Source organism: Neoarius graeffei, chromosome 6 (assembly GCF_027579695.1).
Source record: "Neoarius graeffei isolate fNeoGra1 chromosome 6, fNeoGra1.pri, whole genome shotgun sequence".
Classification (NCBI taxonomy): domain Eukaryota; kingdom Metazoa; phylum Chordata; class Actinopteri; order Siluriformes; family Ariidae; genus Neoarius; species Neoarius graeffei.
The window spans coordinates 80,872,302-80,889,612 of NC_083574.1; the positions used below are offsets into that span (position 1 = coordinate 80,872,302).

General features: G+C 43.3%; 1 protein-coding gene across 1 annotated transcript in view; it reads right to left on the bottom strand.

Moving 5' to 3' along the window:
- Positions 1–315: 315 nt before the first annotated feature.
- The window catches only part of LOC132888105 (sodium- and chloride-dependent GABA transporter 3-like), a 95,858-nt gene continuing 78,862 nt past the window's right edge, over positions 316–17,311 (bottom strand). The window contains exons 8-14 of the mRNA XM_060924098.1: positions 15,741–15,865; positions 6,065–6,177; positions 5,534–5,671; positions 3,045–3,147; positions 1,878–1,978; positions 1,360–1,530; positions 316–447 (exon numbers count right to left, since the gene is read on the bottom strand). Of these exons, the coding sequence (XP_060780081.1) occupies positions 361–447; positions 1,360–1,530; positions 1,878–1,978; positions 3,045–3,147; positions 5,534–5,671; positions 6,065–6,177; positions 15,741–15,865 (838 nt within the window). The 3' untranslated portion in view covers positions 316–360. The remainder of the gene's footprint in view (positions 448–1,359; positions 1,531–1,877; positions 1,979–3,044; positions 3,148–5,533; positions 5,672–6,064; positions 6,178–15,740; positions 15,866–17,311) is intronic.

Genomic DNA, 17,311 nt, shown 5'->3' on the forward strand with positions numbered 1-17,311 from the left:
TTATCTCTGAAATTAAACGAGTGCTTTACCTGACCAGCATAGACAAGATCTGACAAATTACAAATATAAAATTGCAGCACCAAAAGGTCTAAAGCATCAATGGACATCCAATCTATGGGAAAAAAGTAACAACTCTCCTCGTTTATATTTTCTGGTTGTCCATCAATCTGTCTGTCCATGTGCCTGTCTGAGATTCTTGTTAGTGTAATCATTCAAGAACAAGTCATTGTTTAAGATTTCAGACTATTATTTGTCTCATTTATAGAATTGGCAAATGTCATTTCTCCATATGTATGTGAAAAGACAGTGGCACTATTTGTTTAATATTGTGTAGTTTGTTCCTTAGTGTTGATGGCTTTGTCAAACAGCTGATGTCATTTTCCTTTTAGGTCTCTGGTTATGGGTCAAAGGTAAGTTGCTCTTCGGACTGCACAGTTGACACCAACGCTGTGGAAAAAGCAAGTTATTAATTTTTTTTTCCGATTTCCATACTAATTGACTATCATTCCAGAAAAAAAAAATACAGCGTAATAAATAACGCTTGCTAAAAGACCTGCACACCTACTCAACCAAGAATCATGCATCACTCATGCAAGCAACACACAAACTTTTTTTTTTCTCTGTCTAAAAATAAAATTAACCTAAATTTTCACTGAATATAGTTTCTTCTTTTTGTACCAACTGATTACATCCTGGTCAAAACCAGCACCAGAGTTTATTTGTTAACCTCTTTCTCCTGATTACTGTTATGGTAGATCTGGAGCTTATCCCAGGAAAACTGGATAAAATTCAGGAATACAGCCTGGAGGGGATGCTAGTCCACTGCTGGGCAACATGCACATACACACATTAACACACTTATTCACAGCTTGGAGGAATTTAGAATAGCCAATTTACCTAGAGAACCCAGAGAAGAACAAAATAGACACTGCAAAACTGAGACAGCAACACTTAGATATACCATGTAGAATTAAAATGATGTGAACTACAATGTTAAAGCAAAAAGCATCATACCATACTTATCAAGGTATAATTGTTATATAGATGCTGTGTTTCACTGCTGACAGTGGGCTATGCAATATTATAAAGTTGCATCAAATAATTCTGGGTAAAATTAGTGTAATAGTGAGAATCTTCTCCAGGCCTGTAAAAACTAATATATATATATATATATATATATATATATATATATATATATATATATATATATATATATATATTTTCCCCTTATCAAAATAGTCAGTGCCAAACAGGGTAAAAGTGTAAGTTGCTTGAACTTTATGGGTCTCAGGAAAGTGTAAAATTCAAGTGGTGAGCAACATGTAATGAAGGGAAGAGAAGTTATGTGGCTATTCTCACCTGCTTGAGGTTACCTTCTGCTTTCCATAAGAGGCCCAATGCCCATGCAGGAACCAGCAGGATGGAGGAGAGGGCCATCAGCCAGCCCAACCCATATGCCCAGGCTGGGTACACATACCAGCGGTTAAATGTCAGAGGCTGGTACTCCACCATGGAATATATGAAGGATATCTTGGGTTAAAGGAAGAGAGGTAAGTAGTCAGTCAAGTCCACAAATGGGAGTAGGTAGCAGCAATGTTGTATTTGTTTGAAGAGGAAAAATTTTTCATTGTCCAGGGAAAGATGTAAAAATGAGCTCTGTAACTGATATGTGGAGAAAATACTGTGAGACCAGGGATATCCAATCATTGTGTGGCTTCTTCTCTAATAATTAAATCATTTATTAGTTGCGTTATTCAGATTATCTGAAATGGCTTTATCAACTGGTTGTTTGAGGTATGATGAAATATTAGTTAATTTGGTAAGAGTAATCTTCTTTTAGTTAAAGAAGAGAGTGTAACAGCCAAACAGAAGCTTACCAGAAAAAGAAATGGGGTAATGTATTTCCAGCACAGCCTAAAGATGACATGAGGGTATGACCCTGTCATGTCTTCAATGATTTCAGACATTCGTTCAGCCCCTGAAAAGAGTCACAGCATATAAATGGGGTGAATGCAGGCATGTATTAAAGTTTATTGGGGTCTTTAATAAAATTTAATGGGTTTCCTAAAGTAGCAATCAAAAGCTTGGACACCCCTGCTCATTCATAGACGCTTTGCACACTATTGGCATTATCTTAACCAGCTTCATGTGGTAGTCACCTGGAATGCTTTCCAATTAACAGGAGTGCCTCATCAAAAGTTAATTAGGACAATTTCCTGCCTTCTTAATGCGTTTAAGATCAAACAGTAAATAGTCAAGAATAAAAATACAGTAAATAGCCCTATTCCACAACTGTAGTAATCTATATTTTGTAGCGAAATGCTCAGCTCAGTAAAGAGAAACGACAGTCCATCATTACTTTAAGACACAAAGTGTCTTAATTAATAAAGCAAAAGAAAACCCCAATTAATTAGGTGTCCAGACTTTTGACTGATCCTGTATTTACCTGTGGAAACAGATTTACATTTACCGATACATTTAGCAAAGGATCCCAGGCATAAGGCCTTATACTGTACTTCGTTTGTCTCCACTTCTCAATGTGAGGACTGGTGCTCTATTTATAGTGCAATGTGTGAATAAGTAAGCTACATTATACAAGAGAAGATTTTGTTTTTGATTCTGTACTCCAGCATTTTAAAGGAATTTGTAACTAAACTGTTTGAATCAAAGGACTCGCAGCCAGTTTTATACGTAGTGTTCTTAACTCAGGGCACCTTAATATTCGGACAAATCCACATGATCCAAATTAAATTGATCATGTTCAGTACAACTGCAATAACCAGCCTCGGCATTCCCACTTCATACCATTAGAGGACAACCTCTCCTGAGTTTTGAACCTCTTATTTGATGTTTATGCTCATTTCCTGTTTAACTGCAATCTTTAAAAAAAAAAGCACATTGATGTATGGTAAAATTGAGTAGCTAAATATCCAATTAATTATTGTCTCCTAAAATGTGTGGACTATGTATAAGCAGACTCTGACTACTTTGCCAATTACAAATGAACGAGAGCACAGCTACTATGTGAAGTGTTTGTGACCCACCAAAGGCCCAGCCCACAGCGAGAGACTGAGACACAGAAAGGAAGAAGATGCAGGCTCCATTGCAGGCATAGTAGTCAAACAGCTGAAACACGTACATACCACCCTGCAAGACAGAATGACAAATGAAAATGCAGATCAGACTGTGAGACAAAATAATGACATCTTTGAAGTTACAAAACTTAAAAAAAAAACACTTTGGGAGAGACAGGTGTCGTCTCACCATCTGAGAATTATGGATGTGTTGGAGGGGTTGGGAAGAAATATATATATACACACACAGTGGTGCTTGAAAGTTTGTGAACCCTTTAGAATTTTCTGTCTTTCTGCATAAATATAACCTAAAACTTCAGATTTTCACACAAGTCCTAAAGGTAGATAAAGAGAACCCAGTTAAACAAATGAGACAAAAATATTATACTTGGTCATTTATTTATTGAGGAAAATGATCCAATATTACATATCTGTGAGTGGCAAAAGTATGTGAACCTTTGCTTTCAGTATCTGGTGTGACCCCCTTGTGCAGCAATAACTAAATGTTTCCGAGAACTGTTGATCAGTCCTGCACACCGGCTTGGAGGAATTTTATCCCATTCCTCCATACAGAACAGCTTCAACTCTTGGATGTTGGTAATTTCCTCACATGAACTGCTCGCTTCAGGTCCTTCCACAACATTTCGATTGGATTAAGGTCAGGACTTTGACTTGGCCATTCCAAAACATAACTTTTTATTCTTCTTTAACCATTACCCACCTTCTCTTGAGGTTCAGTTCATGGACAGATGTCCTGACATTTTCCTTTAGAATTGGCTGGTATAATTCAGAATTCATTGTTCCATCAATGATGGCAAGCCGTCCTGGCCCAGATGCAGCAAAACAGGCCCAAACCATGATACTACCACCACGTTTCACAGATGGGATAAAGTTCTTATGCTGGAATGCAGTGTTTTTCCATTCTCCAAACATAAGGCTTCTTATTTAAACCAAAAAGTTCTATTTTGGTCTCATCCGTCATCAAAACATTTTTCCAATAGCTTCTGGCTTGTCCACGTGATCTTTAGCAAACTGCAGACAAACAGCAATGTTCTTTTTGGAGAGCAGTGGCTTTCTCCTTGCAACCCTGCCATGCACACCATTGCTGTTCAGTGTTCTCCTGATGGTGGACTCATGAACATTGGTTAATGTTAAGCCAATGTGAGCAAGGCCTTCAGTTGCTTAGAAGTTACCCTGGGGTCCTTTGTGACCTCGCCGACTATTACACGCCTTGCTCTTGGAGTGATCTTTGTTGGTCGACCACTCCTGGGGAGGGTAACGATGGTCTTGAATTTCCTCCATTTGTACACAATCTGCCTGACTGTGGATTAGTGGAGTCCAGTGTTCTTTAAGTAAAACAGGGTGCCCACTCACACCTGATTGTCATCCCATTGACACCTGACTCTAATTTCACCTTCTAATTTCACATACTTTTGACACTCACAGATATGTAATATTGGATGATTTGCCTCAGTAAATAAATGACCAAGTATGATATTTTTCTCTCATTTGTTTAACTGGGTTATCTTTATCTACTTTTAGGACTTGTGAAAATCTGATGATGTTTTATGTCATATTTATGCAGAAATCTACAAAATTCTAAAGGGTTCACAAACCGTCAGTCAAGCACATGTGTGTGTGTGTGAGATGTATTTATATTTTTTAAATTTTACATTTGCCTATAGTTGTGAGAGAAATTCCCTCAAATGTGTAAATGTAAACAATATGTAAATCATCCATCTATTATCTGTAGCGCTTATCCTGTTCTACAGGGTTGCAGGCAAGCTGGAGCCTATCCCAGCTGACTATGGACGAGAGGCGTGGTACACCCTCGACAAGTCGCCAGGTTATCACAGGGCTGACACATAGACACAAACAATCATTCACACTCACACCTACGGTCAATTTAGAGCTATCAATTAGCCTAAGCTGCATGTCTTTGGGGGAAACCAGAGCACCCAGAGGAAACCCACACAGACAGGGGGAGAACATGCAAACTCCACACAGAAAGGCCCCTGTCAGCCACTGGGCTTGAACCCAGAACCTTCTTGCTGTGAGGCGACAGTGCCAACCATTACACCACCGTGCCGCCATACGTAAATCAATCCATGTTAATATATGAAATGTAGATATATGAAACTTTTTGCTTTGTCTGCTGAATCTCAAGGTTGCAAAAAGCCAAACTTCTCACACACTGTTCAGCAGACACAGCCAAAAGAAATCCAGAAAACATATCCTGACTTAAATGAAATGAGACTCAAGTGAAGTATATTTCATAGTATTTTTGTGAAATTATTTCTCTAGTGTCTTATTCATTCTCATTCCCTCATACTTTAAGATCCCACAAGTGCTATTGGCAACTTAGCATCTTTTACAAAACATAGTTTTGACTGTAGTGACTGGCAAGTTTCTTTATGTTTCTACCCTCATATTGGTGATTATTTCTTAATTATCCCCACCTCTGTGACCATGATCAGTTGGCTGAAGAAGCAGACAATACAGAAAAGAAGCAGGAAGATTTCTCGGGATCCAGTTCTACGTAGCACGTTTGGCAACACGTCCGTCAGTGATGTCATTATCATGTGGATTAAAATAAACTGGAAAATCATACAAGTACAACAATATGCTTAAGAGTTTAACTGTTCAAAACTATTTCTGAAGATAAAGCACAATGTCTGTGAGCTCTTTTGGCATGATGATGAAATGGAAAACAATCAAACAAAAGTCACAAGGTAAAGGAGAGGTGGCCAAGAAAAGAAAGAAGAGGCATGACAATGCATCACTGAAGAGACATGTGCAAACATCATTGACTATGTCTTCATTCATGACAAGACAATGGCATAATTCAAAGCATCATTATAGATGCCACTGGCATCGATAATGTAAGGAACAGCCATGATTACTTAATTAACATTTAAATTGCTTAATTATTATTTAAGGTATTATTTTGAAACCCTAAATACACTGTCTGTTGGTGTGTGTGCATGCACCTGTGTGTCCAGACCAAGCAAAATAATCATAATGAAGAACACCACAGCCCACAGCTGAGGCAAAGGCATCAAAGCCACAGCCTGAGGATAAGCTACAAAAGCTAGGCCAGGACCTGAGGGAAAGAAATTGGAATAAGAAATTTATATATAAAAGGTATGGCTATTCAATAACAAGACTGATGCTGTTATTCAATTTTAAAGAAGAAAATGTACATTTCAATTCCTTTCTCCTTTAATATATTCCACTTCTGCAACTGCACACTGCTGTATTCTTGTCTTCTGCTGATTAATGCAGTGCGGTAGGTCTTCTTTTGTTAGTTGTCTCAGAAGGGCCGTCACTGTCTTTGTCATTTCTGGAAAAGACTCAATAAGGGTTCTGTGGCAGCGGGGGTGTGGCTGAGTGTCGGTTTGTGAATGGAGGGTGGAGTCGGGGAAGGCGAGTGGTTAAATCGCTACACCTGTTGTCAATTAATGTGTGTTTGTGTGTCTCTTGCAGTGACAGCGCTCCATAAAAGGAGTAAGGGAGCAGAGGACGAGAGATTGGGACCAGAGCACGACTGTGTGTGTGTGTCTGAATGTCTGTGTGACTGTCCCAAGTGAGAAAGTATTGTGTTGAAAAGCCAAATAAAAACAAATCTGAATGCTAACAACAGCCTGCCATACTTCTGTGCTCCATCCACATCCGGGCAGCTTTGACAGTGGTGCCGAAACCCAGGAGTGCAGAAAGGAACCCCCCCATGGAGTCCTCGCCCTTTAAAGACCTCATCCATGCCCTCGCCACGGCACAGCAGAACCAGCAACAAGTGCTGATCGCCCTCCAAAAGGAGCAGGAACAATGGTTTGAAGCTTTGATGCTGGCCCAACAAGAAGACCGCCAGGCGTTCCAGCACCTACTCACATCAACGGGGTCCATGACTGCCACTGTAGTGGACCCTCCCCACCTCATCCTAACAAAGATGGGTCTGCATGACAATCCAGAAACCTTCCTCGCGCTCTTTGAGCAAGCAGCGGAGGCGTGGGGTTGGCCAGTCGAGCTGCGCTGCAGCTCCCCATCGACAACCAGCTCGCATATGCAGACCTCAAGAAAGCCATCCTCCAGCATGTTGGCTGCTTCCCGGAGCAACAATGTCAGCGCTTCCGCTGCGCTTGGAGGAGGTCAGCCAGCCGTTTGTGCTAGGCCAACTCTGGGACGCCTGCCAGTGGTGGCTGAGGGCAGACGACTGCGACACAGAAGGAATTATCAACCTGGTGACACTGGAACAGTTCATCGTGCGACTTCCGGAAAGATCGGTGGAGTGGGTCCAGTGTCCTCACCCAGCATCACTGGATCAAGCCATCGAGCTGGCAGAGGACCACATGGCGACGGTTCCAACGGCAGGAAGACATGCTTCTCCTTCTCTCTCTCTCTCTCTCTTTCCCTCTGTTTCCCGTCCTCGCCTGTTCCCCCACCGTGGAGGCAGGGGCCGGCTTCCCCCAGCCGGCCTGACACACCTGTGGTGGCCTCCCGTTTCCTCCTTCATTGTCTGTGTCTTCTCCCCCCCCCCAGTGAGTGATGTCCATAACACCAGTGCAGAGGGAGAGCCTGGGCTGGTGTGCTGATGCTGCGGTGAGCTGGGACATTTCCAAAATCGATACACCCCAATGGAGATGGGTGTGGTGGTCTGGGTCCCTGACTCCCCAAAAACCACGCTCGATCGGGCCGGAGCATATCGTATACCGGTAAGTGTCCAAGGGGATACATATCAGGCCATGGTGGATTCCGGCTGTAACCAGACCTCAATTCACCAAAGCCTGGTGCAAGGTGAGGCATTGGAGAGAGCAGAAGTGGTGAAGGTATTTTGTGTGCACAGGGATGTTCACAAATACCCTTTAGTGTCTGTCCACCTTCTCTTTCATGGAGAAAAGCAAAGTGTCAAGGCAGTGGTTAATCTCACCCACTAACTGATTTTGGGGACTGATTGGCCAGGATTTAAAGAGTTAATGAAACACATAGTAAGAAGTGGGTCCTGCAGTAATGCGTCTTGGGAAGGACCCGGACTAGCATTGGCAGGAGAAGCTGTCACAGAACCATCTATGTCAGCACTGCCTCAGGGCGATATGCAGTGCAAGGAGCACCCTGCCCCTCCTCCCTCTCTTGGGGATTCCCTTGATGATTTCCCATTAGAGCAGTTGCAAGACAGGATTCTGCAGCATGCATTTGACCAAGTGAGAGTAATCGATGGTCAAATTCTCCAGCCAAATGCAACTCCGGCCTTCTCATACTTTTATATTATTAAGGATAGGTTATACCGAGTGACACAGGACACGCAAACTGGTGAAAAGATAACACAGTTATTAATCCCAAAGAGCCGCCAGGAACTCCATATTCCATGCAGCTCACTTTAATCCCATGGCCGGACACTTGGGGCAGGACAAAACACTAGCCCGAATAATGGCCCGGTTCTATTGGCCAGGGACTCGTGGGGATGTCTGTCGGTGGTGTGCAGCGTGCCGCGAATGCCAATTAGTAAATCCCGCGGCCACTCTCAAAGCACCTTTGCGCCCCCTCCCTTTGATCGAGACCCCTTTTGAAAGAATCGGGATGGATCTCATCGGGCCATTAGTTTGGTCAGCATGGGGATATTGCTTTATTTTAATTCTGGTGGACGATGCAACGCGATATCCAGAAGCAGTGCCTCTCCGGAATATCTCAGCATGCAGTATTGCGGAAGCGCTTTTCCGTATGATCTCCCGGGTTGGGATTCCGAAAGAAATTCTGACAGACCAAGGCACTACATTTATGTCATGCACACTACGCAAACTGTATGGGCTATTGGGGATTAAGCCTATCCGCACCAGTGTCTGTCACCCACAAATGGGTGGCTTAGTGGAACATTTTAATCAAACACTCAGAAACATAATTTGGAAGTTCCTAAGTGAGGATGCACGTAATTGGGATAATTGGCTTGAGCCCCTGTTATTTGCAGTACGAGAGGTCCCACGTTTTTCACCATTCAAATTATTATGTGGGTAGAAGCCGCATGGCATTTTGGATGTGCTACGTAAAATTGGGAGGAGGGACCTTCGCCTAGGAAGAATGAAATTCAATATATTCTCAACCTCCACACCAAACTCCACACACTCATGCACTTAACCCAGGAGAATTTGCGGAGGCACAAGAACGTCAAGTGTGACTGTATGACAGGGGCTCGCACCTTAGAGAGTTCATGCCAGCAGACAAAGTACTCGTATTATTGCCCACGTCAAGTTCCAAATTAATCGCCAAGTGGCAAGGGCCCTTCGAGGTCACACGGTGAGACGGGGACATCGACTGTGAGATGAGGCAAACAGACAGGGGTGGGGCATTGCTAATTTACCACCTCAATCTGTTAAAACACTGGAATGAAGAGGTCCCCGTGGCACTGGTGTCAGTAGTCCCAGAGAAGGAGGAGCTGGGGCCGGAGGTACAAAAAAAAAAAAATTGACATATCCAACCACTCCAGTCCCTTGAGGAGACCACCTCTCCCTGGCCCAACTTATGGAGGTAGCCCAGTTGCAGAAGGAATTTTCCGACATGTTTTCGCCCCTGCCCGGCCGCACCCACCTCCTAGAACACCACATTGAGATGCCCCCGGGGGTGGTAGTGCACAACCGCCCTTACCGCCTGCCCGAACACACAAAAAAGTGGTTCGGGATGAACTCAAGGCCATGCTCAAAATGGGTATAATCGAGGAGTCCCCCAGTGACTGGAGCAGGCCAGTGGTCCTGGTTCCCAAGACCGATGGATCAGTCTGGTTCTGTGTGGACTATAGAAAGGTCAACGCGGTGTCTAAGTTCGACACATACCCAATGCCTCACATTGACGAGCTGCTCGATTGATTGGGCACTGCTTGTTTTTACTTGATACTGGATTTAAGGAAAGGATATTGGCAGATCCCCTTGACTCCTCTATCCCGAGAGAAAACAGCCTTTTCCACACTGTTTAGGTTACAACAATTCATCACACTTCCTTTTGGGTTGTTTTGGGCTCCCATGACGTTCCACCGGCTCATGGACAGGGTTCTACGCCCCCACACCGCCGACACTGGGGCCGGAGGTACAAAAAAAAAATTGACATCTCCAACCACTCCGGTCCCTTGAGGAGACCACCTCTCCCTGGCCCTAGACAATATTATCATCTATAGCAATGATTGGCCGCGGCACCTTGAACACCTTAGGGCTGTCCTAAAGTCGCTGAAGTATGCAGGTCTCACAGCTAACCCAAACGAGTGTGCAATTGGGCGGGTGGAAGTACAGCATCTGGGTTTCCACTTAAGTCATGGGCAGGTGCGTCCCAAAATTAACAAGACTGCAGTGATTGTGGAATGCCTAAGGGCCAAGACCAAAAAGGGAATGAGACAGTTCCTGGGGCTGGCTGGCTACTATCGTAGGTTCATACCTAATTATTCAGACGTCACTAGCCCGCTAACTGATCTCACTAAAAAGGGAGCACTAGATCCGGTCTAGTGGATGGAGCAATGCCAACAGGCTTTCTCTAGGGCAGGCATCACCAAATGGCGGACCTCGGTCCGGATACGGACCCAGTGATGGTTCTGTCCGGACCTGTGACCAATGGTAAATTGACAAGATTAAGTAATTTTCATGGAGCATTATTTTGGACGGTTGTGGCTATTGACAGTGGGCGCTGCTACTCCAGTTAATAAGACAATAGCTTCACTCAGTTGAGCCAATAAAATCATTAGTTTACACAGAGCGACAAGCAGAGAGGAAGAGAGTTAAGTTAAGAGACAACCGACCGAGACAACATGGCTTGCTCCAAAAGGTGGCGGAAAGTAGACAAGGAAAATCATTGTTTTAAAGATGAATGGATGGAGAAATATATGTTCATTCTTCCGGCGAGCAGTTCAAAACCAGTGTGCCTCATATGCTCCGAAAACGTGGCATTAATTAAAAGCGGCAACATGAAGTGCCACTACAAAAAAAAAGCACAGCTCTTTTGAGCAAAGTTGTCCCCTGAAGTCTGAGCTGAGGGCACACAAAATAACCGAACTGCAAGCACAGTATGACAGGTCTACCCAACTCATCACACATACATTTACAGCCCAGCAACGTATAAACGAATGTTCCTTAAAAGTAGCATGGATTTTGGGGCAACATAAAAAAACATTTAGGCTACATCCACACGACAACGGCAACGAGATTTTATTAAAAAAAATATCACGTCCACATGGGCAACGGATCAGTAAAATATCAGGTACATATGGCAACGCAACACTTGCTGAAAATGATGCAATACACATGCCACACCTCTAGGGGCGCTGTAAGACGGTCCCATCGGAGACACCAGAACAATAGAAGAAGTAGGATGCATGCGCATAATCCCCTTCTTCTACCCGGTGTGAAGCACTGTCAGGAACAAACACACAACAAGAAGAAGATGGCTGCGACTACGCGAGGAAATCGTGCCTTCTGTGTATACAAATTAGTTTTATTAGTGTGCATAGTTTTATATAACTTAATTTTCTTATTGTGTGTGAACATTTTGAAAAGCATTTTTATATAATTTATATAACTTTTTATATTGTGTGTGAACATTTTGAAAAGCAGCTTTATCCAATAAAAAAAAATTCAAGAAATGGTTCAGTTACTTGTTTATTTAAAAGAAAAGCTGTATACAAAAGTGAATGCAATGCAGTGGTTCATACAAAACAGCGAGAGTGCTGCTTGTTCTAGTCATGTGGTTGTGACGTCATCGTAAACAAATCCGTTCTACTCATCCAGACGACTTTGCAACGGCGCCATTGCCAGATTTTTCCACTCTGGAACCCGTTCTCAAAAAATGTTGTGGGGCACCCAAAACGCCGGTGCAGTGTGGATGCCAGGCCAAAACGATAAACAATTTTATCAGATTCACCTGAATCCGTTGCCGTGGGACAGTTGTGAAGGAGTGCTTAAACGCCATTGCTGAGACATTATTTGAGGCTCAACAATGAACACCTACATATCTGCATGAGAATGGCACTAACTCCATTCCAACCAAGATTTAAATTACTGGCAGGTCAGCCACATGCCCATTTTTCTCATTAAGAAAAGTAAAAGAAGAATTAAAAGAGAAAAGTTCAAAGAAAAATGTTCTGTTTGCATTTCCCCTCCTAAAAAGCCACTTGTTTTCTGAAGATGTGGACTTTTTTTTCTTGAAAAGTTGGCCCTCATTTTTTTAGGCTGGGATCACATTATTTTAAGAACAAAGAAGAGAAAATGTTAAGTCAATGCTCTGTTTGCACTTTTTAGTGAATGTTTTCTGAGTTGACTTTTTTACTTGAAGTGTAGGCCTTCGATTCTTCAGGTTGGGACCTCTTTAATTTAAGAGAAAAAGGAGTTATTCCACTCTGTTTGCACTTTTTTTATTTATTTTATTCTGAGGTTTCTGTTTTCTTTAATCTGAAATAAAGGCCTTGAATTTATTTTCCTGGGACTACTTTTATTTATGGTAAAAGAGATAGTTGTGCACTCGGTTCATTTCCTGCATTGGAAATTAACAATAAATATTGTTGAAACCATATGAAAAATGTGGACATAGGGGAAGGCTATAAGACACAAGCTGGACTTCGGTTCAGACCTTCTACTTGGACAAAATTTAATAACTAGACCTCAGTGACTTTTAATTGAATACCCCTGCTCTAGGGTAAAGGCTGCACTGTGTGGGGAGCCACTTTTACACTCCCCTGACTTTTCTCTCCCCTTTGTTTTGCAGACGGATGCATCGGACAGGGGGATGTTCTGTCCCTGGAGGTGGAGGAACGTCCCATGCTGTACGTTAGCCGAAAGTTGTCAATGCGTGAAAGCAAGTACAGCACGATAGAGAAAGAGTGCCAGGCCATCAAGTGGGTGGTCCTCACCCTCCAGTACTACCTACTGGGATGCCCTTTCACCCTCTGTTTGGACCACACGCCCCTCCAGTGGCTCCACCACATGAAGGATGCCAAAGCGCAGATCACCCGTTGGTATCTCGCCCTCCAGCCATTCAAATTCAAGGTGGTCCACAGGCTGGGGGCGCAGATGGTGGTGGCAGACTTCCTGTCCTGTTGGGGGGGGGGCGGGTCCACTGCAGGCTGGATGGCTCCCTGGTCTGAGGCGGACGGTGGGGGTATGTGGCAGTGGAGGCATGCCTGAGCATCGGTTTGTGAATGGAGGGCGGAGTTGGGGAAGGTGAGTGGCCAAATCACTACACCTGTTGTCAATTAATGTGTGTTTGTGTGTCTCTTGCAGTGATGGCGCTCTATAAAATGAGTAAGAGAGCAGAGGACGAGAGATTGGGACCAGAGCACGATGGTGTGTGTGTGTTTGAGTGTCTGTGTGACTGTCCCAAGTGAGAAAGTATTGTGCTGAAAAGCCAAATAAAAACAAATCTGAACGCTAACAACAGCCTGCCATACTTCTGTGCTCCACCCACATCCGGGCAGCTTCGACAGGTTCCCTCAAGAACAAGTGTGATTTGAAGGAAAAGAAAAGTCACATGGTGCTAGACAACATGAACTGGGAGGGTGGTCAAGTACTGCGACGTGTTTGTCACCCAAAAACTACTCCACCTAGAGTCCAGTGCACTGGAAAACACCTTCAACAAAGATGAAGAATGTTTGATAAAGCAAGTCGAAGTTCAAGACCATGTTGATTGTTTTCTTTGATGTTAAGGACATATAATTTTAAAGAATTGGGGTCCAGATGGGGGAACAGAGAACCCACACTATTACAAACGGGCTCTAGAAACTTTGTGAGAAAGGATAGAAGGATAGGTGTCAGAAGAAAGGATATGGAAAAATAGGGTACACCTGTGGGGAAATGGTTTCATCCTCCATCTGGACAATGTGCCAGCATACTAAGAAGAAGAGGAAACCTTTATTTGTCACATGCACACTCACAGTGAAATTTGTTCTCTGCATTTAACCCATTTGAAGCAGTGAACACATGCATGCACACACACAAGTGAGCAATGAGCACACATGCATACCCAGAGCAGTGGGCAGCTATGCTACAGTGCCCAGGGAGCAGTTAAGGATTAGGTCCCTTGCTCAAAGACAGTTCAGCCCAAGGCCTCCCCATGTTAACCTTAATCACATGTCTTTGAACTGTGGGGGAAACCGGAGCACCTGGAGGAAACCCAGGCAGACATGGGGAGAACATGCAAACTCCACACAGAAAGGCCCCCCACAGGCTGCAGGGATCGAACCGAGAACGTTCTTGTTGTGAGGCGACAGTGCTAACCACTACACCACAGTGCGGCCACTCAGCCATCTATTTGTGGGTGACAGACACTGGTGCAGATAGGCTTAATGCCCAAATAGCCCATACAGTTTGCGTAGTGTCTCATCTCATTATCTCTAGCCGCTTTATGCTGTTCTACAGGGTCGCAGGCAAGCTGGAGCCTATCCCAGCTGACTATGGGCGAAAGGCAGGGTACACCCTGGACAAGTCGCAAGGTCATCACAGGGCTGACACAGACACAGAAAGCCACTCACACTCTCATTCACACCTACGGTCAATTTAGAGTCGCCAGTTAACCTAACCTACATGTCTTTGGACTGTGGGGGAAACCGGAGCACCCAGAGGAAACCCAGGCAGACATGGGGAGAACATGCAAACTCCACACAGAAAGGCCCCCACAGGCCGCTGGGATCAAACCCAGAACCTTCTTGTTGTGAGGCGACAGTGCTAACCATTACACCACCGTGCAGCCACTTAGCCATCCGTTTGTGGGTGACAGACACTGGTGCAGATAGGCTTAATCCTCAATAGCCCATACAGTTTGCGTAACGTGTGACGTAAATGTAGTGCCTTGGTCTGTCAGGATTTCTTTCGGAATCCCAACCTGGGAGAAAATTTGGAAGAATGCTTCCGCAGTACTGCGTGCTGAGATATTGCAGAGAGGCACTGCTTCTGGATATCACGTTGCATCATCCACCAGAACTAAAATAAAGCAATATCCCTGTGCTGACCAAACTAATGGCCCAATGAGATCCATCCCGATTCTTTCAAAAGGGGTCTCGATCAAAGGGAGGGGGCACAAAGGCGCTTTTGGAGTGTCTGCAGGATTTACTAATTGGCATAAGAACATTACACGGTGGTGCGAAGGTATGAAGTTCATCTTCTCATTTTGAAAAATATATTACTCCTTTGCAGGGCGGCACGGTGGTGTAGTGGTTAGCACTGTCGCCTCACAGCAAGAAGGTCCTGGGTTCGAGCCCCGGGGCCGGCGAGGGCCTTTCTGTGTGGAGTTTGCATGTTCTCCCCGTGTCCACGTGGGTTTCCTCCGGGTGCTCCGGTTTCCCCCACAGTCCAAAGACATGCAGGTTAGGTTAACTGGTGACTCTAAATTGACCGTAGGTGGGAATGTGAGTGTGAATGGTTGTCTGTGTCTATGTGTCAGCCCTGTGATGACCTGGCGACTTGTCCAGGGTGTACCCCGCCTTTCGCCCGTAGTCAGCTGGGATAGGCTCCAGCTTGCCTGCGACCCTGTAGAAGGATAAAGCGGCTAGAGATAATGAGATGAGATGAGATATTACTCCTTTGCTTCGCTCACTTGTGAAATATACATTCACTACTTGAAGATAAACTTTCCAATCTTCATGCAACCATGTCACATCCTCTAGATACTACACACACACACACATATACTTTTTTTTCCCCCCAGAAGTAATACCTGACTCTGCCACATCCTCTATAGGAACACCTTGCACATGAGCCATGAAGCCCAGAACTGAGAACACTGCAAAGCCTGCTACAACACTGGTACCACTGTTTAGCAGACACAGCCAAAAGCAGTCCCTAAAACACAGATACATGATTATATTACAATCAATGAGGCAAAATATCTATGATATTCTTGCGAATATATTTTATTATCTACAACTCTAACTTTTAGGCCCTTTTTGGATCATAATCACAATTAAAATTCTTTCTGATTTATTTTACTTTTAGTAGCTTTATAACCAGTGACGAGCCAGTGAGGCTGAGAAGTTCCTGATGACTAGATAGTTCTTTTTTTCATCACTGTAGGACTTTTGTTGCTGGTGTTTTTAAGAAAGGGATTATTTGCAAGACAAATGTACTACACTGAGCAATGACCTGAAGTCGAGTATAATCACATCTGTTATTTACTGTGCATGGCTGAACCCAAGATGGCTTACAGTTGAATGTTTGTGTCTCTCAGAAAGGAACTGTAGATTTGTATCAGTAATTTGATCATGTTTTCCATTAAAGTAAAGAGAATTAACATTTACTGCATAACTAAACCTTAATAAACCATCAGCTTCAGCCTTAACACACAAATCACTATTTTTTTTAAACAATTATTATTATTAAAGTAAGACACCTGCATTATGATATATAATTAATATAAAATATTCAGTTTATGGTGGCTCATTTAATCAGGTTTATTTATACCAGTGACCTAATAATCACCCTTCACTAACATGTAAGTTAATCCATTTTGTTTGTTTATTTGTTTTTAGTGCAAAACATTATTATTAATCCCATTTACAGAAAAGTTGGGATATTTTCCAAAATGCAATAAAAACAAAAATCTGATTTGTTAACTCACATGAGCATTTATTTAACTGACAAAAGTACAAAGAAAATATATTCAATAGTTTTACTGACCAATGTAATTGTCACTCAAAAAAAGTTGGGACTGAGGCATCATTACCATTGTATTGCATAATCTTTCCTTTTAATGACACTTTTTAATCATATGGGAATCTGAGGATGCTAATTGTTGCAGTTTTGCAATTGGAATTTTTGTTCATTATTGCTTGATACAAGACTTCAACTGCTCAACAGTCCATGGTCGCCATTGTCTGATTCACCTCTTCATGATGCACCATATATTCTCAATCGGGGCTTTTCACTGACGTCACAGATTTTTTTTTTTTTATCACACAGCATCTTTCATATTGCTGGGCAAACAAAAAAACATAGCTGCACCAGTTGATCATGAAAATCGAGATGTGTAGCGTTAGACATTTTCCACAGCAGTCTATCGTGTGTACAGTCACCACAGTGGCTAACTAGCAGCAGCTAATGGCTAATATTCACGGGAGAAAATAACTGACACACCGTTGTCTCTTTGGCCTCTGACACTCACTAACTCACTGGCCTTTTATTCTGCGCATGCTCAATATATACATCCCGGTGCGCGCAGGCACTCACGTTCAGCAAGACATCACTGTGTAAGCTATTTAACATGACTTTGCCACTATTTATCAAATATGC